General features: G+C 40.3%; 1 protein-coding gene across 1 annotated transcript; it reads left to right on the top strand.

Moving 5' to 3' along the window:
• The first annotated feature begins 21,022 nt into the window (after positions 1 to 21,022).
• Positions 21,023 to 23,093, top strand: Ccl20 (C-C motif chemokine ligand 20). Its single transcript, XM_052193705.1, has 4 exons — positions 21,023 to 21,104; positions 22,172 to 22,286; positions 22,405 to 22,482; positions 23,072 to 23,093. The coding sequence occupies exons 1-4, from the start codon at positions 21,023 to 21,025 to the stop codon at positions 23,091 to 23,093; spliced, it is 297 nt and encodes a 98-aa protein (XP_052049665.1).
• Positions 23,094 to 23,423: the final 330 nt, after the last annotated feature.

Genomic DNA, 23,423 nt, shown 5'->3' with positions numbered 1-23,423 from the left:
AATGGGCAGAAGGAGAAGGTAAGATGTGTTCTATTTCACATAACATATTTTATGGGTAAAAAAGAAAAAGTAGGAAAAGAAAAAGCCAGAAAGCCAGGAATACAGAAAGAGAACAGAAATGGGGAAATAAAGTAAAAAAAAAAGAATTGTTTTTTTGAGACAGGGTTTCTCAGTATAGCCCTGGCTGTCCTGGAACTCACTCTGTAGACCAGGCTGGCCTTGAGCTCATAAATCTGCCTGCCTCTGCCTCCCAAGTGCTGGGATTAAAGGTGTGTGCCAACAAAAAAATTTTTAATTCCCAAGCAGGACCCCATGAGTGATGCAAAATAAAACACTATGCAAACAAGTAATAGCAGGCACCTCTGAGGGTGCTTTCTGAACTTCTGTACTGAGCAGTGTTTGATTTACTGTTGTTGGGAAAGTGATCACAAATCTCTGTTAATTAGTAACACACTCTTTTATGGAGAAGTCTCCAGTGACCCTAATAGAGAGACACACAATTTCATAGAACCACAAAATAAGTTTCCTTAAATTTTTATTTTCCCTTTGGTCCTACTTACCATTGTGTAAAAGTTATCAGAGACATTTGAGTTGTGGCCAAAGCAGTTTCCTTCTCGGAAGCCTTGTTTTGTGTGGAGCACTTGAGTTTACTGGGTTCACTCCTCAGACTCCAGCAAGGGACATCAGTGGCTGTCAGCTGGAGTGGAAGCATTGCAGAGAGTTCTTAACTCATCATACTGGGTGGATCTTGTTGGAAGATCTTCACGAAAGGTTTCGGGATTATTCTCAAGAGGATGCACTGATTTTATGTCAGAGGAGACTTCCATGTGTTGTGAAGTCCATTTTTATATTTTGTCCCCCTTCTATGAGGAAAGCCTAGACAGAAGCAATGAATGAGCCGTTCAGTAGTTCAGTAATGGCTCTGAACTTGGGGACTTAACTAGTGTCATTCCCTGGATAGCTATGTCATCACCCTGCCTCATTCCAGTGGTGATCTTGACATCTTTGGAATGAGCCAATGACTCATTCCATCTGTGAACTGACATATAGACTTTAGGCAGATAAGTAAGTGCTTCTGGCTCAAGCCAGAGGGCATGGTGGAACATTCCAGTTGCTTATCTGGTTCTGTCATTGGGTTTACTCCCAATGGCACCTGTGAGCACTGAAGACGCGTCGTGACTGATAATGCACGTAGTAAGAAGGTGCAAGGCAGCCTCTGCTTGAGAACAGTCAAGGAAAACAACATGGGTTAAAATGGAGACTTGTATAGGGTCAGGCCATGGTAGAAAGCATCTACTGGTTAAACTGGATTGTTGTAAGCTGGTTTAAATTATAAGGCTCACATATTGTAAGAGCTTAGAGTCATTTTCTATTGAGTAGAATTGAAGTCACCAGGTAGCAAGCTCTATAAAGATTATTTTATGTTACTGAAACATGAACAATCTTTGATAGCCTCTACTTCCTGCAGAGTCCAGAGGCTTGTATTTGCATATTTTTTAGCACCTCGGTTCAGAGAACATGACTTTCCCAGTCACACAGTGAACTATTGATATGGATACTTAGGTAATTAGTCATTCTTCGGCCCTAGCAGATAGAGCAATCTGTTCTAAAGCTGTTTTGTGGACACATTTCCCAACTGAACAGAGCAGCTGCACAATTATCACCAAGAAGGCTAGTGTCCATATAAAACCTCTCCTGTGAGGTTTTACTTACTCCAGAACAAGCAGTATGTGTTCTTGGCAGAGTTATGTCTTTTCTGGGACCAGTCACAGGCCTACAATGGCAATGAGGAGTTTGCAAGTTCAGCCTTGCTGTTTTTGTCAAAGTTGGTGGGAGAAATGTCAAGACAATAAGGCCTTGCAACCTCAATTAGTGGCATTTGCTTTTGTTTTTTTTTTTCTAGAAAACAACTGAGAGTGGAAATAAAAAGTAGCTTTTTAAGTGATATTCCCAAGTTCAACTTACTTCCTATGCTAGGTCCTGGGTTCCTTTTGGAAACAATCTGTTCTTTTTCTATTTTAAAAATATCTTGTTCAAGAAAATGGGTTTATCAGTATGTGCTTTTTTTTTTAAAGATATAGGGAAAAACTGAGAAAATAGTGAGGTGGTAGGAACTTCCTACACTAAGAAATAATTCTATTTTAATGTTGGTGAGTTTCCTTCAGGTTTCGTTCATACACGAATATAAGTAAGCCTGATTTTCTATGATGGTTTAACATATCGCTTATAATCTTCTCCTATGATCTCACTCCTATCATTATGTGACAGCAATTTCCATCTCTTCTGCACTTCAAAGATATTAAATGGCAACAAACCACACAGTGCTATTGTTATTTAATAATCATTTTATGACTATATTGTTGTATATTTTTATTGTTGTTCTCCCTTCTCTAGTTGCATTCAATGAATAGCTTTGCATGTGATTTTCCAAAGCTAATATATATGTTATTATTTGATAATTTTATATATAAGTATAGAATGGGACACACTCATATACATGCCTGCTTTTCTCTTTAGTCTGCTCCACATTCCTCCAGCAGCCCCTTCTTTAATTTTATATCTTTTTTCTTTTTGATAACTGATTAATGCCAATTAGTGCTGCCCATACGTTGATGGGTGTGTGATTATCCACTGGCATGCTGGAAACCTACAGGTGGTCACACCCTCAAAGAAGAATGATTTTCCCTTCTGCAGAAGCTATCTACTGCAAATAGCTTTGTACTGAGGGGCAGAGCTTGGAGATCATCTCCCTCATTTCCGGCACTTCGGCTGACCTGATCTTGTGCAGGGACCCACAGCCGTGTGAGTTCATGTGCACAATAGCCTTGCCGTAAGAGCAGGGACAGTATTTCACAGCACTCCTTTCCACCCTCCAGCTCTAGCTCTTATATCCATTCTGCCTCTTCTGGAATGTTCTGAAAGCCGTGGTGGGGAGGGAGGTGTTAATAAAGACGGTCCACTTAAGGATGCAGTCTTAGTCTTTTCTTCTCAACTCTTTTGATCAGTTATTTGAATATAGTTTTTGCTTTCAGATACACTTCCACAGCTGCTTGTGGACACGGACACACAGACACACAGACACACAGACACACACACACACACACACATATACAGAGAGAGAGAGATTGAGAGATAGAGAGAGAGAGAGAGAGAGAGAGAGAGAGAGAGAGAGAATCTTGGTTGCCAACATAAGCCTTAGAATCACTGTATCACTATGAAAATGAACCTCTGGTCATGCGTATGAGGGATTTTTTTGGAATGTGGAACTTCAGGAGGGAACTGAGAATAGCCATTTGGTCTGCACCAGTGTCATTAGCTAAAAGGCCCAGGCCTTGACATGAGAAGGGGCAGTGCTTCAATACTGTAGTTTGACGCAGGGTTAAGCTTATTGTACTTCTGTAGGGAAGGTTCAGCTATTCCTTTGTTACATGTTTCTCCAGTCTGGAACATCTAAGCCTAATTATTTATCTAACACAATATCAATCTATTAAGAATACCCTCAAAGTCAGGCTTGGGAATGGCGGGTGCTTGTTATCCCAGTTACTCTGGAAACTGGGGCAGGATGATTACAACTTCAGGACCTGCCTGGACTGTAGAGTTCATGCCTAACCTGGGAAATGTAATGAGACTGTCTCAAAATAAAAATGAAAGGACAGCAGGGACTGTACTTGGTGGTAGAACTCTCTGCACTCAATTTCCTGTACTTCAAATTGTATGTGTGTGTGTGTGTGTGTGTGTGTGTGTGTGTGTGTGTGTGTGTGAGTGTGTGTGTTTCTTTTTTAACTGGTGTGATAAAAATATCTGACAAAAGCAACTTAGGGAATAGTTTATGCTGAGCCATAATTTGAAGTTAGGGCACAAGAGCTTATGACAGATGGTCACATTGTATCTACACTCAGGAAGTAAAGTAAAAAGAACTGAATGTCTATACTCAAGGTATTTCCTTCCTATTCAGTCTAGGACCCCAGTCCATGGAATGGTAACACCCCTGTTCAAGATAGTTTGTCCCACTTCATTTAACATTCCAAAACACCATGTGGACCCAGTGACAAGGATGAACAGAATTCCTTAGTGAGTTACTTTCTGATCAGTCAGACAGGTATTTTAAGCTGGGTTCTTCGTGGCAGCTTTGAGAAAACTATGTAGGGGAATTTTCCACTTTACAATAGGGAGCTACCTTGATTTCATCATAGGAGCAATCGCTCAGTTACATATTAAAACCTTTGGTCTGCTGAATAAATACACTGAATACCCCGAGGCTCATTGGAAAGTACGGGACTGACAGGCTGCCTTCTCTCCTTCCCTCTGCTCTTTTCCTCTGTTCTTCCACTTCTCTGGCAAACTGTTTACTTGATTGGGCAAATGTGTGACACATCTACATCACGGGGCTTACTCTTCTTGTGGGGCGGGGAGAGAGGGGAGGATTAAAAGTTACCAGCCATTAGTGAGTTTACATTAGGGCACATCACAATAGAGTGCGTACTTGTTCATAGCAGCCTTATTTATAATAGCCAGAAGCTGGAAAGAACCCAGATGTCCCTCAACAGAGGAATGGTTACAGAAAATGTGGCTTATTTATACAGGGGAGTACTACTCAGCTATTAAAAACAATGAATTCATAAAATTATTAAGCAAATGGATAGAACTAGAAAATATCCTGGGTGAGGTAACCCAATCACAAAAGGACACACATGGTATGCACTCACTGATGAGTGGATATTAGCACAGAAGTCTGGAATACCCAAGATAAAATTCACAGACCAAATGAATGAGAAGGAGATACAAAGACAAAGTGTAGAGCAAATACTGAAGGAAAGACTATCCAGAGATTGCCCTTCCTAGGGATCCATCCCACATACAGTTACCAAACCCAGACGCTATTGTGGATGCCAACAAGTGCTTGCTGACAGGAGCCCTTTGTAACTGTCACCTGGGAGGCTCGGCCAATGAATGACAAATACAGAGGGGTACACTCTCAGCCAACCATTGAATTGAGTACAGGGTCCTCAGTGGAGGAGCTAAAGAAAGGACCCAAGGAGCTGAAGGGGTTCGCAGCACCATAGGAGGAACAACAATTTGAACCACCCAGTACCCCCCAGAGCTCCCAGGGACTAAACCACCAACCAAAGAGTACACATGGAGGGACCCATGGCTCCAAATGCATATGCAGCAGACATATGGCCTTGTTGGACATCAAAGGGAGGAGAGGCCCTGAGAAGGCTAGATACCCCAGTGTAGTGCCAGGACAGGGAAGTGGGAGTGGGTGGATTGGTGAGCAGGGGAAGGGGGGATGGGTTAGGGAATTTTGGGGGTGGGGACCAGGAAAGGGGACATTTGAAATGTAAATAAATAATATATCTAATAATAATAATAACAACCACAACAATAATAATAATAATAAAGGAAAATGCTAGTATTTAAGAACACTACCATATCCTAAAAGACATGAGGACCTAAGCAAGCAAGCAAGCAAGCAAACGAACAATCAAACTTCTGAACGAACAAGTTCACTTTAGTAGAACAGGACCTATGCTGACTGAAAAGAAAATGTAGCCAGGGGAAGTGGCCTTGCTCGGTTATGCAAATCATTTTGCAGCAGTAGGGGAGACTTCTTGGCTTTAGAACTCACAGTGGGAAATTCCTACAGAAACGCTGGAGCTCTCATTACAGCTACATTAACAATCAGAATCCTATTACACTGAAGGGCTTCTGGAGAGCAGCCAAATCCCCAGCTTCCTTAAGCAGTTGAAGTGGTGATCTGAAATATCATCGGGGCGATCTCTTTTATAACACCTAAGAACAAATCATTTTGACCACAAGACATTGAACCTGAACACAAAATGAAAGCATAATGATAGGTTTTTTTTAATAATGTGGGCAGCTTTTGCTATGTAGAAAAATTTGACACCATTTCCCTATTAAGCACCTCACCCCCATTCAATTTCTCTTTCTATAGAAATGTCACACTTTACTCCTGACATTAAAGGCAGGAGCAAAGTGGTGACTTCTTCACATCTGGACAAAACTGGGGTCTAACAGCTGGTTTCTCCATTACTGTTTATCACAATTTTCTATTTCTTTTAAAGGTTTAGGTAGTAAACTGTGTGGTATTGCCATGAAGAGCCCAGTGTATTCTGTTTAATGTCCTACTGAGAAGGACTCAGTATTCTCTACAGCAATTCCACATTGTGTCTAATTATTTGTTAATGGTCTTCAAGACCAAATTGCCTTTCAGCTGTGTCTGAGCACTGATGGCCAAAAACAATGTTGAGTTGGCATTTGTGGGGAAAGGAAACTCTTTCTTTGGCTGTTACATGCAAAATTTAGTGTGTGTGTGTGTGTGTGTGTGTGTGTGTGTGTGTATAGAGATGTCTATGCCTGTTCAAGCATACAGGGGAGGCCACAGGACAACACTGAGTGTCTCCTTTTAATGCACTCCATTTCGTTTTCTGAGACAAGGTCTCTTACCAGACCTGGAGTTCACCGACCAACCAACAAGTTTCAGAGATCCTCCTGACCTTCCCAACACCCCGACTTTTGCTGGCTTCCTCTTGTGTGACATTGGTAGAGACTTTTCTGCTGTGAACCACAATAGGAACCAAGGAGATGGGAGGACCAAGAAATGCAGAGTTTCCCAGTCAGGATGGAGAATATATAGAAGAATGAGCTGGATTTTCTTTCCTCTTTTTATAGAGACACTCATCCTGACCTGGATGACTGACCAATAAGGTTAGAAATGTAGGATCAGGGAGAACATAATTGTCTGTCTGTCTGTCTGTCTGTCTGTCTGTCTGCCTATGTCTGTATGTTTATATCTATCTATGTATCCATCTATATATGTATGTATGTATGTATGTATGTATGTATGTATGTATGTATCTATCTATCTATCTATCTATCTATCTATCTACCTGTTATAGACTCAGATCCAAGCACTTTATTAGTTTATTTAGTGATCCTAAAAACTCCATTTTGAGATGATTGTACCAGCGATCATTGGATTGATTGTTTGTGCTCTTTGGTTTCATTAACAGCACTCAGAAATTCATGGTAGAGCTGACCTTCTCTACTGTGTGACCTGCTACGGATGTGTTAGCAATCTTTGAGTGACATATTTCTTAGTTCTAAAAGCCAGCAGAGACTCCATGGATGAAATACTTGCCATCTAAGCATTAGAATATGAGTACATAGAATCAGCAACCAAATAAAAAGCCAGCTAGGGTGGCACATGTCTGTACCTCCATGGTGCCGAAGGAGTGAGACTGAGGGATTCCTGGAGCTTGTTAGCCAGGCAGTCTAACCAATTGGTGAGCTCCAGGTCCAGATAGACCCTCACCAAAGCAGAAGATGAGAGCCACTGAGGAAGCCACTGAGACTGACCTCCGGCTTCTTCATGCATGCACACATACAGGAACATGTCATGATGTCATGATTCACACAAATCGACTGGCACATGGATCTGTTAAGACCTTGTGACATTTCCTTAGTGAGATAATATGCAAGCTACTTATTGAAAGGAGCTCATGAAAAATTGCAAAAATATTTTTTATTTTGATATTTTCTTCAATATGCTTGCCACTCTCTCCATGCCGTGGCTCTGTGCATCCTCAGAGTGTTGCTGCTGCTGCTGCTGCTGCTGCTGTTGCTGCTGCTGCTGCTGTTATGGTGGTTGTTTTTTTAACTTTCTCTTTAATAGCAATGACAATATTTTTAGTCATTTGCAACTCTTACAACCGGGGCATTTTGATTTTCCTGAGAATATCTTATGATTATCCCTCCCCAAGGCTATGTGATCTTGTAGCAATCATGGGTTTATAGGCCAAATCCTTTCCTTCAAATTAAATGAATCATAGGGAAACAATCAATGGATATATGAATATGCACTGTTTTCTGGAGAAGACAGGTTTTTTTGTTTTTGTTTTTGTTTTGTTTTCTTTTTAAACCAGAGAGCTGAGTTATCCTTCTGGATTTTTTGAGGATTCATCTGGTCTAAGCATGCAGAATGTTTCTTTTAGTCACAATTGCTGTTAGACTAGCTGCTGCTTGAGACATTTTCTTGAGTTGCCTGTGGCAGGTATGCCTCTCCGGCATCACACGCCACGTGATTGCAGCTCCAGTTTTGATTGGAGCCCTTGCCAGCACCATGCTGGAGTTGTTCGCTCCTTGTCTGCATTTCTTTCTGCTCTTGGACCTGTTTTGAGCTGAGGGAGACTGAGCTCTCTACTTTTTCCTAACACTTAATATGATCAGAGAGACTGCTGCCTAAGGAGAAAGCTTCTGCTAATGCAGGATGTGAACCAGTGCAGGAAGTGCTATCTCCTAACCTTCTCCTGAACTATTTTTCAAAGACAACTATTTACTTTTTTTTCCTTCAAAAGTTTTTAGTAAAGTCGACTTCCTAGTGTTCTTGGATGACCCGGAAGCTATTCATGCTTCTTCCTGTCTGTCTTTTTGCTTTCTGAGATAACCTCACAACGAAATTATCTAAAGCTTCGTTGCTTTCATGGGAATCCAATCTAAGATCCAAAAATCAAGAAGTTTGTTTTGTTTTAAGTCATCATTACAGTAATTCATATAGTTGCCATCCTTCATGAAACCTTCTAATTTAGTTTTAGTCAATTTGTGGTAAGATAGCATATTGCCGTGTTGCCCAGGTAGGTATCCAACTTCCGAGCAGGAATGGTCTTCCCATCTTGGCCCTCAGAGAAGTTGTGACCACAGGTGCATGCTTCGCTATTTTTATTTAGTTGTTTGATAATACATCGTTTATGATTAAGCCTGAATAGAAACTACAATGTCGCTGAAAGCAGCTAGGTTGATGTGCAGGTTAATGACGTGTAGTAATGTGATCCATCCCAGAATTAGGTAATAAACCTTCATGGAGGAAATGAGGAATAGTACATTGACCTAGGGAGGAGGTTAGGAGCATCAGTTCTGGTCCTTAAGGACAATACAGGCAATGTCTCATGACTCTCTGACCTCTGTGTCCTCATCTTGGACATTAAGGCATCAAGCCAGATGGGCTTCCTGCCATTCTCCTTTAGGAATTACATAGTTCGGCGCTATTCAAGAAGAAAAGAAACTGGGATAAGAACACTTTAACTGTGCTCATAATTCATCAAAACAATCATAAAGTGAGCCAAAAATTAGTGTAATAAATAACATTGGGGAACAGGCAGACAACAGGCTAGTCACCCTACTTATACGGCTACTAAAGAGGACAAAATGTCCCATGATATGAAAGAGCAGAAATGTAGTTTGCAGGCAGCTAAGGAATGCTAAGAGTGAGAGAAATAGTTCTGCCCAGGGATGCATCCCATGTTGGATATCTAGTACCAAGTGGTCAGCATTGAAATCACATGCACTTAAGTAACTCTGAACAGAATCAGCAGTTTGCATTTACTTAATAGGATACATACATATACATAAATGCACACATGACAAGTAAAGAAAAGGAGATCATGATTGTGTGTGTGTGTGTGTGTGTGTGTGTGTGTGTGTGAGAGAGAGAGAGAGAGAGAGAGAGAGAGAGCGCACAAAGGAGGATAGTGTATGGGAGGAGATAGAGCAAGAAAAGGGAAGGTGGAAATGATGTGATTACATTTTAATGAAAAATAGCCTATTATTAATTTAATTAATTAATTAATTTGTAGAATCTCACCAAAGTTTTAAGCAATTATCATGAAAATTGGCCACTTATTCTTTGCCTCTGGTTGTCATGGATACCAGAAACTTGAAGGTGGTTCACAAGTTCACAGATATCAACAACTTCTACTGATTTAAAATACAAAACTATTGTAATATATAAATACAGTCATGATTACTGATCTTTGAAATTGTTCTTTGTAACTAATGATTATGTCTACCTTCTGATATAAACTTGTGTTTAAAACCCTCTTTATTACAAAGGTAACTTATTCTCTTTGTCTTGATTCTCTCTGGGACATTTATGTGGCCAGCGGTGTGTTTGCTGCCCTTGAATTCTCTCAGGCCAAACTGATGAACTCCAATTACAAAATGGCTTGAAAATCACTGGCTTCAAACCCGTCTTTGATGTAACAGGTAACTTCAGCACCTTCCATAGGTTTCTGCTTTTGGAACCAAAGCTACCCTACTATCACTTGAAGAAAATTCCCCTTCTGTGGCTCAAGTATTTTTAGTATTTATGACCAGTAGGGGATTTAAAAGACTCTTCTGGACAAAAGACTCCTTATTTCTACAACTGCTTGCTCTCTCCATGGTTCTCCTCTGAAATGACCCTGAGGATAGAGAGTATACTTCAGTGGCAGAACACCTGCCTAGCATGCGCAAGAGATGGTTCAACCCCAGTACCACAGAAGAAAGAAAAAGAGAAAGAAAATTAAAAAGCAATAAAGGTGCATGTGAAACACATTCTGGTTCTTGTCGTGGTGTATCTTTAACTACATTTTGCACACACTCACACACACACATACACACACACACACACACACACAGAGGGGGGAGAGACACACGTAGGTCCATACATGATCTGGATGCCACTGATAGCAGATACCTGGATTTTATGCATAAGTAAATAATACTGAGAATCAAAGAACTTATGTCTGAGATGCTGGGCCAGGGAAACCCTTGAGGGCTTTCCAAAAATCATGCATTCGACATGAATGGCAGAGAACACACATGTGCCCCATTGTATGAATAATGAAAGAAGCACACACGGTTACATGCTCACTTGAAAAAAACTGTAATAGCAAAAACTGTAAAGAACTTAATTCCCATAAGAGAATCAATAACCTGTACTTTCCCCAAACATTATCACAGTTGTTTTAAAGATAAATAGAAAATCTATAGCTTCCATTGTGTTTCTGTACTATTTTATAGCCCCGAGGCACATGCCATGGTTCATGTTATTATCATATTTGTTTCCAAATAGAGCAGATACTGAGAATAATTTTTTGTGGGACTCTCCTTGGAGCTAAAGGTAGATTTTGAAGATGAATGGATCTAAATGCAGTCATGCGTTTCTTAACAATAGAATAGTGTTCTGAGAGAAGCATAGTTAGGAGATCCTGTTGTGTACCCAGAGTCCTCATACGAATCTAGATGTGTAGCTGATTATATGTTTTAGCTCAAAGTACAGTCTCTTGCTCTTAGGTTGTAAAGTCACACAGCATGTGACTTTACTGACTATTGTGGACAAGTGTTAAGTATTTGTGTGTGTGTGTAGGGGTGGGTGGGTGGGTGTGGGTGTTTAATTACTCAATCAGATTTATTGGATAACAATAAAATCCCAATTTCCAGGATGCAAAAATAGTAATTTCACAGCCAATTGATAATGATAAAAGCTTTATCCCAATATTTCTAACCTTGTGAAAATCTTAACCTACTTGTAGCTGTTTAAAACCACGTGGGATCAGGATCTTCTTCCTGTCTGTCTGCCCCCATGTCAGTTTCCCTCTACTCTCAAGTATTTGTGTTCTTAAATGTAGGACAGGTACCATAAAAAATGCTATAAAAATTAGGAAATGATAAACTTGTATGAGGCAGGTCCCATGAACTACGGGGGCCGGCAGCTGCTCTGTTGCTGACTGAGTGTGGAGGCCTGGGACACTACTGTATACCTGTGCAGAGTTTAAAAGCTCTATAAACTAATTTTCAAAACTGCTTTTCAGAAATATATTAACTTTAGCCACTATGACATTTTTACTTTATAAATTTTTACATGATTAAAACCTTTTGACTTTGGTAAAGAAACATTGCTTTTAAAAAAAACAAAGGTACTATAAGACTAGGCAGAAATACTTTCCTTCTTTATAACATTTATTTTCTCTTCAAGATTAGTATTATTCCATTTCTAAACTTAGTTGTGGAAAGGTAAGACAGAAGTATGCACATTAATCTACTCTCTGAGTTCCCCTTTTGGGGATTGTAGGCATTTTGAGCCCTAATCCCCACCACTCCCTTAGAGTAAACCTGGTTGGTATTCCCCAAATACTTAACCAGCTTACTATAAATAGACAATGTCTATAATAGTGGTTTGTGCAGCTTTACAACTGGACCCTGGCACCAGGCGTATGTCTGGCTCTTTGATACTAGTCTGGGACGAATCAGGTGCATTACATATTAAAGGAGGCCACTCTTTGCTTTTTGTTTTTTGTTTTTTTTTTTTTTTTTTGAGTGCTTTCAAAGTCCTCATATTATGACTTAAATTATGGAGACCCTTTGGGATGTCTCTATCCCAAGAATCATGATTTTACCAGCAAGTACCCAATAGGCTGCCCTCTGCATGACCCTGGATCTGTTTGTCCCTTTTCTTTGGTGTTAAAGCACCTGGGAGCTGGTCTCACGCAATGTAGCCAGGCTTATCTGGAACATCTATTGTAATAGTTATTTTCCTTGCTGGTCATGACAACTTAAGTTGACAGAGACACCTTAAGGAAGGAGAGCTTATTTGGGAACACAATTTCAGGGCACACAGTGCATCACTACGTGGAAGCCATGACAGCTGAGTGGCTCTGCAGTGGGACTTGAGGCATGGCTTGGTCACATCTTAGTAGACTGAGAAACAGAAAGCACAGGGTGAAATCAGAAATAGATACTGTCTTCAAGGCCCATTCCCAGTAACCCAATTCAATTGGTTGAATCACAGTCTCAAAATTCTGTAGCTTCCCAAGATAGACCCACCAGTTGGAGTCCAAGTGTGTGAACACGTGACTTTAAGGGGTCCCTTGGCCTATGATCTACTGTTATGAAGAGACACTGTAACAATGGCAACTCTTATAAAGAAAAGCATCATTTAACTGGGACTTGCTTATAGTTTCAGAGGTCTGGTCCATTATCAGCCTGGCAGGAAGCATGGTGGCGTGCAGGCATACATGGTACTGGAGCTGAGAGCTACATGAGATTAGCAGGTGACAGGAAGAGAGAAAGCCACTGGATCTGGCTTGGGTTTTGGAGACCTCAAAGCCTATCCCCCAGTGATACACTTTCTCCAACAAGGCCACACCTTCTAATCCTTTCAAATAGTGCCACTTCCTAAACATTTAAATATATGACTCTATGAGAGGCCATTTTTATCCAAATCACCACTTGGAGAGGGATACATTTTGTATCTACACCATAGTACCTATGCTGGATCAGGATCATGCCACTGTATTCTGCCTTCACACTCTGGCCCATTGGAAAGTTCTCTCTAAGTATGAGGTACACCTTAATATAATAATGAAAATTAGAGTATGGTAAGTACATAAATCAATGACATTGTCCTAATTATCAAGTCTCCCACATTGCACACAGCTGAATGTGGTATCATATACACTAATAGAACATCAGGCTATATCATTTTCTATATCAGCATCATCAAACACATGAGTGTAGGTAGGATGTTGCATTACTAGACAATAATGTTTCTGCTGATTCCATGTAATCTTATGGGCACACCATAATATAAGCATAGAATATGATGCATGGCTCTATTGTTACATAGAGTTAAGAGAAGACATATGGAATGAGTTAATCCTGAGACTAGAAGGGAAAAATGGAGGAGGAAGAGGAGATGACTTGCTGAAATCCTACTGTGTGCTGTCACATATTTCATTATCCCCATTTATGAGAAGTCAGTTTCTTACTTTCTTTTGAAGTCACTTAGTCAGAAAGAGTACAAGATTAGCATCCATATGATTAGATGGTTTTTGCCCCCAGTGTTCATGTTGAACCTTTTCTTTGAAAGACTAGAAATTCAAAGTTCACAGTTTCTTGGTAATCCAGAAGGAAGATGAGGAATATTTGAATTTGATATTGTGAAGGGAAATTTCCAGCTTCCCTTCAAGTTGAAGCTCAGACGTGCCTTCTGCATTGCTCTAGACAGAGACCTCACCCCCCCCCCCCATGGCTCTTTTTTTCTCTCTGATGCAGTATTTTTCCAGTCTCTACTGCACTCTATGTTTTCATTCAAAGGTCTCCTTTCCCAGGCATGAGCTCCCTTTAGTAGGAATCAAACATCATGCCTCTTTGAGTTCATAGTACATTCCATATTAAACCATCGTGCACCTGACAGAGGCACGCTCCATGCAGCATTGAAAGGAAGTTCCTCCTTCCTAAAACGTGTCATGGAAATTCACCAGAGAGAGAAAACATTGGATAGACACATGGTTTGATTAACGTGCCAAGTTAATATTGGCATATCCTAGAAACCAAAGGAAGTAATGAACTATTTTGCTAGCAATTCTATTAGTGTTTTAAGTTATATATATATATATATATATATATATATATATATATATATATACACACACACATGTGGCAATACTGCTTTTAAAAGTGCTTACACCAAATGCAGGCATCAGGTTTTAGCTATCTGTATATATGTACCGGTAAGCTCTTTCCACACAAAGAGATACTTTCCATTTTTGGGGGGAAGGTATGAAAAGCAAGACCTGGGAGTTTACTATATGTAGGAATTAGGACTTGTGACAACTGTGTCTAAGTTATTTGAAAAGAATAAATTCTATAGACTTACCTAACCTCCCAAAATTCCCCATGGTAGATTTTTTTTTGTCTTAGGGTAACAGTAATAGTTATTTTTAAAAAGAAGGAAAACAATGGTCAATAAACAGTAAATAAAAAGCATGTTTGATATCTTTAGTGATCAGGAAAATGCAAACCAAAACTACTTTGTGATTCCATCTCACCCTAACCATCATGGCTGACATCAAGAAAAAATACAGTGTTGTTCCAACTTCTTCCAACTAAAGCTGGAGAGAATATGAGAGGAAAACCTCTTCTTCACTGGTGAGACTACAAACTTGTGTATCTGTGAGAAAATTAATTTGAACATTTCTGAGGAAACTGAAAACAGAACAACTATGTGGCCCAGCTATACACTCTTGGTTTTATAGAAGGGACTCTAAATGCTACCTCAGAGGTGTGTGTGTGTGTGTGTGTTTGTGGTGTGTATGTGTGTGTGATATAAATTTTATGCAGCCATAATTAAAAATGAAATCATGATATTTGCAGGATGTATGCAACTGGAAATCATCACATTAAATGAAATAGGTTAGATTTAGAATGAGAAATATTATGCTTTATTTATGTTAATAACAAATTTAAAATGACAGTTGCCCCTATTCAGAGGTGAGACAGGGAGAGAGGCAAGTGGGAGGTGTGGCCGGAGTGGAGGGATGAGGGCAGATAACCACAGACTGCAAGGCTCTGTGAGTAGTGAGAAAGAAGAAAGAAGCTCAGTCAGTTGGGGCAGGCGTCAGACACAGGCAGACAGGGCACTCCTGTGTTGTTATCCTCTTTATTGAGGTGTAATTGACATACCATAAAAACAACCAGCCAAGCTGCAGCACTCAGTGTGCTTTAGTGCATTCCCTAGGCTGTGCGACTATTGTCAGTGTCTGTTTTGGGGTGAAGGAAGAACAAGAGATCACATGTGCACCAACAGTCCCCCACATTCCGCTTCCCTTTCCCCAACTTTGCCCTGGACAATCACTCTTCTGCTTCTCAAGTCTTACTGACTTGCTAGTTCTGAACAGTTCGCACAGAAGGAACCGAATGTGGGTAGGCATTAGGACGTGTCCTTTCCCACTTAGGACAATGTTTTCCAAGGGTCATGCACTTTCTTGCTTCTATTGCCCCATTAATTTTGGTCCCTGGGTAGTATTTCATTGTCGGCATCTGTCAGCCTGTGATACTTTGGCCATTTCTACTTGCTAGGTGTTGTGAGGACAGCCATCCACACAGTTTTTGTGTGGATAAGTATTTTCACTCTCTTGGGTGTTTATCTAGGGATGGGATAGCTGGATAAACTCTATGATTAGACACTTGAGGAACTGGTAACCTGTTGCCAAAAATCTCTGTTCCCTTTCTCACTCCCAGTACCAGTTCTGAGGCTCCCATTTCTCTACAGCATTGGCAGCTCTTTCTATTTGTCATACTGACTGGAGCCATGCTGGTGGGTGTGATGCTGGTGGTGGTTTTATTTGCATTTCCTGAGTGACTCACAATGTTGAGTGTCTTGAGCCTTCCCACGTGCTCACTGGGCATTTATGTGGCTCTTTGGAGAAATGAATGCTCATCCATTTTGCTAAACAGAATAGGCCTTAAGTCCAATCAGAAAGTGTTATTTAGACATGTGTGCACTTCTGCAATGTAAATTCCCAGGATGAAACTCAGGCTTGGCAGCATCCCAACTCTGAATGATTTCATTGGTCCACTTTTTTTTTTGTTAATTTTTAAATTGGATTATGTATTATTTAAATGCTAAAATTTGCCATATATTCTGGATACAAATGAAGTTCCTTACTACATATATAATTTGCAAATATTTTCTTCCCTTTGGTGGGCGGTCTCTTTGATATATATATATATATATATATATATATATATATATATATATATATATATATATATAGTATTATCCATTGAAATCAGAAAGTTTTTAGCTTTCTGTTAGAGGGTTTTATTGTAACATTTCATGCACAAATACCATTACACTTGGCTTGTATTCACTCCCTGCAACCCCCATCCCCTTCCCCTTCTAGCTGGCTTTTATTTAATTAATTTTTAGCTTTTGATGCCGGATATAAAAAGCCATCCCCTAATCCATGTCAGGAATTCTGTGTTCCCCTCTAGGAGTTTTATAATTTAAAACTAAGTTCATGCCGCTGTTTCGCATATGTTGTGAGTCTAACATCAGTTTTCTGTGTTAACATCTATCATTACTTACCGAGAAGACTTTTGCCAACTGCCATTGTCACGGCACAGAAAGCAAAAATCGGTTCCTCAAAGGTAGGGGCTTGGCCCAGTATTTCAGTTCTTTGCCACTAGTCGCAAATGCCTGTGCACCGGTCCACGTCTAAGTTACTGTGTGTGGCTTCTTGGTAAGTGTTGGTATCAGACACTGTGACTGGTCCCATTCATTTTTGCCCTTTTCAAGATCATGTGGTCTGGTCAGGATCCCTTTACCCGCCATATTATTTCAAATACTTTTTTTTCCCCCTTTACTTCCATGAAGAAGCTAGCTTGACTTCAAATAAAAATTGTGTTGAATCTACGGATAATTTAGTGAATATGGCCATTTTGATAATATTAAATCTATTTTGTGGAAATGTAATTTGTTTCTGTCTATATAGCTGTTCTAATTGTTTCATGATTTTTTTAAGTTTTCAGTATTTTTTTTTACTTCTGTCAAATTAAAAAAATTATTAATGATGCATATGCCTCTCTGTTGGTGAGTATATGCTAACTGTGTGCATGTGGAGATCAGAGGACAAATTACTCTACTTCCACTGTGTGGCTTCTGGGGATCAAACGCAGGAAGTCTGCTTCAGAGGAAAATGACTGTTTCTGCTAAGCTATCTTGCTGGCCCATTCTTTCCTCAACTTTATAACATTTCATTCTTTTTTCATTTCTGAGTGCTGATATTACAGGCATGCCACCACAAGCAGCTCATATTTTATTCTTTTTGATGGCATCGTGAAGTCATTTTCTTAGTTGTATTTTCAGAACACGCACTGATAGTTTGTAGATATACAATTGCTTTTGTATAGTGAACTTGACTCTTGGACCTCAGTGAATTTACTTATCAGTTTTAATCATACTAGAGAATTTTAAAAATAATTGTGCATGCAGAAGCTTATATTATCTAAGTTTCTATTATCTGCACATTGATACAAATTCCTGTCTCCTTTATCATCTGGGTGCCCCGCTCCATCCCTGCTTCATGCTGAATTATATTTGTCTGTAGTTCCAGTACAGGGATAAATAGAACTGGTGACAGCAGACATCGTTGTCTTGTTCATGCCCGCAGGATCAGGCATTAAGCCTTTCAACCATAAGCGTGACATTAGCTGTGGGGTTTTCACAGATCAACCTTATCAGATTGAGGAATTTCTCTATAGCTCCAAGATTGTTGAGTATTTTTATCATGAGTAAGTGTTAAAGTCTATCAAGTATTTTCTTAATGGATTTTTTTTTCTCTTTTGGTATGTGTGCACATGTTACAGTACACATTCTTCAGTTTCATACCCTCTGGTGTGGCCAATGTTGTAGTTGGCTGGTATAATAAATTCCATTTAGGTGTAATGTATAAGCCTATTACATAAGTGGTTAGGTTCAGTTTGGATAGATTAGTTCGTTGTAGACTTTGATGTGCTTTCGTAAAATGTTCAAAAAAGATTTATCTTAGTCTTAATTATATATATGTACCTACCTGTGAGACCAGAAGAGGGCGTCAGATTCCCCTGTAGGTGGAGGTGAGTGAGTGGTCCAACTTGGGTGCTGGAAACTGAGTAGGACCCTGGGCAAAGCAGGACAAGCTATGAGTCGTCTCTCCAGCCCCTTTCACGTCTGATGTACTGACCTGTAGTTTTCTTTGCTTGTGAGCTCTCTCTCTCTCTCTCTCTCTCTCTCTCTCTCATTTTATTATTGTCAGTCAACACTGTACTCACACACTGAGTTGGAAATTTTCTCTTCTGAAAGATGCGGAGGATTGACAACAAGTTTTCTTTGACAGAACTTACCGGTGAAACCCTTTGATCCTGGGATTTTTGTGGTAAAGGAAAACTATAGTTACTAATAGGATACCCTGTTTAAATCTATTCAAGTGTTCTACTCTAGTTCTAAACCAGTTTCCCTGGTAGGCATACAGTTGTCCATAGTTTCCCCTTATAATTCTAATTACTTTTAAGTCAGGAAGAAAGAGCTCTCGTTCGCGAGGGGACTTAACTTCCTGTCTTCCTAGCGATCATAGTTACAGTTCACTGAGGTTGTCAACCGCGACTGCGAAGAAGGAGAAGGTTTGGGTCCCATGGTTTTCCCCACTGCTTTGCTGTCCTGTGCCTCAGTTATGCCCCCTCTAGTCATTATCATTTAGTCCTTTTGATTGCCTTGGATTCAGCTTGCTCTACTTTTCAAGTGTCTTGAAGCAGAAGGTAAGTTTAAGGCTTAGCACCCTTCTTGGTTTTAATGCAGGTGTTGCAGCTGAGGGCCCCCCTTTGCGCATTGACCTTACAGCTGTTGTGTTTTATGAAAAAGAAAGAACCAGGAATATGTTTGGTAGAGGCTCAGTATGGTGGGGGTAGGAGGAGCCTCTGCGGGCCCATGCTGAGACATCCTTTTCCCCTGAGGTAGACATGGGACAGGTACAGTATAGAATAGAGTTTATTTAGGGCATGGGAAGGGGTGTTGGGAAGTGAGGAGAGAGAGGGGAGGGGGAGGGGAAGAGTAGAGGTCAGCCATGAACAAGTGGAGAGAGGGAGGAGGGGAATGGAGAGAGAAGGGGCAGAGAAGGAAGAGAGAAAGAGGCTGAGAGGGCAAGAGAGTGAGGAGGGGCAAGCAGCCCCTTTTACAGTCAGGCACACCTGGCTGTTACCAGGTAACTATGGGGCAGAGCCTAGAAGGAATGCTACCAACAGCCTCCCCTAAATTTTGAAATACTCATCTCAAAGTATTTCTCTACTCTTAGTGATTTTTTTGACATGTTGATTATTTAGGAGTCCATCATTCAATGTTCATAAATTTGTGAATTCCCAAATCTCCTTCTCTTATTGATTGGTTTGATTTCATTGTGTTAAAAAACAAAACAAAACAACCACAGTATATATTATTGAAACACCTTTGGAATTTATTTGGACGTTTCAGTGATCTATCACATAATTTATCTTAGAGAATCTTTCATCCAATGGAGAGGAGCCACTATCTTATTTCTGGGTAGAATGTTCTAGAGATGTCTGCTGTCTAGTTGGTTTGGGGTGCTGCTCAAGTTCTCTAGATTTTTAGATGGGTTCTCAGCCCACGTTTTCTGGTAATTATTGACAAGTGTAGAATGGTAGTCTTCGGTCTGTATTATTGATGATTTCTCCTCCTCTCTTCATCTCTATCAGTTTTTATATCATGTATTTGGTGATGCAATTGCTTGGTATGTAGGAGTTAATAACCTCCACATATATATTTCTATAATCCTGAATGAATAGATTCCTTAATAATCTGAGACTCCCTGCTTATCTGAAACATTGTATCTTTGTTTTATTTACCACCTATAATGTTTAGTTCAGGGCTAGCAAACCCCCATTATCTTTTATTCATTTTTTTTTTTTTTGGTTCTTTTACCACTCAGTTTTCTCTAGTTCTCTATATGGTATCTATGTCTTATCATACATTAGAGATGCCAATACATTATTATCATCTTCCTCATCATTTTTGGAGCGTTTTTCAGGTTGGACATTTCTGATAGTGTCTGCTCTCTTCCTTCCCCTAGGCTCTGTATTAAATACATCAACACAAGAAGAATAAAAAGTGGGTCGAGGACATTCTCTTGGCTGCAGTATTGATGAAAGGCGTACAAACATAGACAATTCGCAGAGAAGTTGATGTAACATCAAGGTGAAGCAACCGCTTGAGGCTGGTATTTTCCAAAATAGTTTGGGACACCTCTGTCATGGTGTTTTTCTACCTGTTCTGGATGTCGGTTTAGAAATTCAAAATCTTTTATGATGGCTAAACACCAACCAGGTAATCATAACCGTGTGTTGCAGCATGCCTGGCTCCCACATGATCTTTCCCCTCTAGGGCTGGATGTGGGAAGGAAACCACTGTTACATCTTTTTTAGAGAGAGAGAGAGAGAGAGAGAGAGAGAGAGAGAGAGAGAGAGAGATAGAGAGAGAGAGAGAGAGATTAAGTTAAACCTGGACAGGTGCCATTTCTGAGCCACTAGTCTGAGCTGCATTTCTTCGTCCTACATCCAGAGGAATTGACAGGATTCCCTCCTCCCCTGCCCTCCCCAGCCCCCACCTGCCCTCCACATCTTTTCAACAGTAGGGAAAGGCAGGAAGTTTTCCCTGTGGGTTTTCTTTGTGATGACAGGATGAAGCAGATTAATCAATGGGGGAAAACCCCGGGTGAGAACACGCCTTCTTGTGTACATTCCCGGTATTTTGCTATAAGAAGGGCTGCTGCAGGAGCTGAGGAGCACTGGCAGGGCACTGGGTACCAGCGCCAAGTAGACCAACTCCGAGCTGAGCTGAGCTGAGCTGAGAATGGCCTGTGGTGGTGGCAAGCATCTGCTCTTCCTCGCTGTGGCGTGGGTACTGCTGGCTCACCTCTGTAGCCAGTCAGAAGGTAAGGGTGGCTCCTTCTGCTGGTTACAGGAGACCTCTGTCTTCTGGACCTTATCTAGGGGTTCCCTGAGGACAGCAGCCTGCTAAGGAGTATGTAAGAGGGACTAGTTCGCTCATAGATAAGAGGAGGAAAGAGTTGATGCTAGCAATCAGGTATCTTCTTTGCCATCAATCCTAGCAGATGTGGAGACTGGTGATGGATGAACTTTCAGAGACACTTAAACTTCAGGACAAGGCTCAAGTACCATTTTTGGGAGTGATGAGCCAGAGTGTAGCAATTTCAAGGTGTATACGGTCATTCAGAAATGTGTAGAACATTTCACCTCTGGCTTTTTTTTTTAAACCTCCCAACCAAGTAATGTTTGTAAATTTCATAACTTATCTTTGAGGTTCTGACTGTGACAGCTGACCTTAGTGTCCCCATGAGGCCTGAAGGACATTGTTCTCCAACTTTGAGATAACATTTATCCAGTACCTTACAGCAGGTTACACTTTAACTTTGAGGAGTGTCCAAGCATTGCTTTATTATATTGTTATCTGCAACAGGTGCACGGCTGGAAGTACCTGGTGGACTTTATGAACGGGATTTAAGTTCCAACAGCCAATACAATAGTTCCAGAGTGCTTTGCGCAAGACTTCTAATGGCTATATTTTTCTCTCTAACTTTTTTCATAGTTCCTAGAAAATCGTATTTTTGGGGGGGATTTCACTTCTGCCTACCTAGTAGCCAGAGGACAGATTGAAATGTGACTTGCCCCTATATTCTGAAGATGAAAGACATCTCTATAAAGATCTTTTATTTTTAAATGACAGTTGCAGGGATAAGTATCTGTATTCTTGAGTGACTATGGTGAACTCTAATAAAGTATCTGAATTTCTTACTAAAGATGGAGAGAAGTCATGGCTTGTAAACTGTGTTAGTTGAACCAAAATACCCCAGTACACAATTTAAAAAAAAATGATAACTGGGAATTATGTTAATTAAAGTGGACCTGAAAGACACCAACTAGGTTTCAAAGACACAGAAATTTATTCCTGTGGACTTAATACCTTTTATTTTTCTTTTAGCTGCAGGCAACTACGACTGCTGCCTCAATTACACAAAGCATGTTTATCCTTCCAGAGCTATCGTGGGTTTCACAAGACAGATGGCTGACGAAGCCTGTGACATTAATGCTATCATGTAAGTTACTCACCAACTTTAATTCGGTTCCTGCAGGGATACATGCATGCTTGGTGAAAATCAAAGACACTTAAAGGCTGATTGAACGCAAACACAGATTTTAATTTTTGATTTTCAGCTTTCACCTGAAGAACAAAAGATTGGTGTGTGCTGACCCAAAGCAGCGATGGGTTAAAAATGTCGTGCACCAACTCAGGTATGAATCATGGAAGGACGAGCAGTCTCTCTCCAAATGATGGGGATAGCGAGCAGAGGGTGGGTCACCGACCCATGGGAGTTCTTCAGTCCAGAAACATTGAATTTTAAAAGGGGGATTTGAGTTATATGCCAACACCATTATCATTTTTGATATTATTTTAACTTAATGACTTGTCTCATGAGATGGCTTACAATTCCCCATGTAGCTGATAGTCACTAGCTACTTGATTCTCGTGGCAAAGATGTTTCCTCATTGTATCATTTATAGACTTCCTGACACTTGGTTGGTTGCTGAACCCTGAAAAAGAAATTTAGTTAAGTGGAGACCAGTGATTCTGGTTCACATCAGTAATGTAGCATTTTATCAATAGATGGTATAGATCCGATACTACTGCACCATAGATACTAAACTTAGAGATCCTAGATAAGTGTTCACATCCCGCTTCTGTCATTAACTAGCTTAGTTATGTTGGGCAAGGCCATCCTTTCTCAGACTCAAATTCCTCCTAACAAAATGTGATGTACCAAAGCCGTTCCTACCATCCAGTCATCCATTCACAATCTACACTTTTCCTCTTTTATTATAGCCTAAAAGTCAAGAAGATGTAAAAACTGACGCTTTTCTGGGATGGAATTGGACACAGCCCAAGGAGGAAATGACCACAGCTGGGGTTGGAGGCTTCACCTGCACATCGCTGCACGGACCTGATCTGAGTCCCAATGGACTTGTCCAATGGATGAAGTTGATTCATATTGCATCATAGTGTGTTATATTTAAGCTCACATTAGAGTTAAGTTGTATTGTACGTTATTTATAGATCTGAATTTTCTATGTTTAGCTATTTAATGTTGATTTCCCATACTGTATGGGGGCGCTTAGCAGAAGGTTTAATATTCTTAAGAGAATATGTTTATATGGACCTTCTTGTCAACAATAAG

The sequence above is a fragment of the Apodemus sylvaticus genome, chromosome 9 (assembly GCF_947179515.1).
Source record: "Apodemus sylvaticus chromosome 9, mApoSyl1.1, whole genome shotgun sequence".
Classification (NCBI taxonomy): domain Eukaryota; kingdom Metazoa; phylum Chordata; class Mammalia; order Rodentia; family Muridae; genus Apodemus; species Apodemus sylvaticus.
Note: the sequence above shows the minus strand (reverse complement) of the source record. Positions and strands in the feature narration are given on the sequence as shown.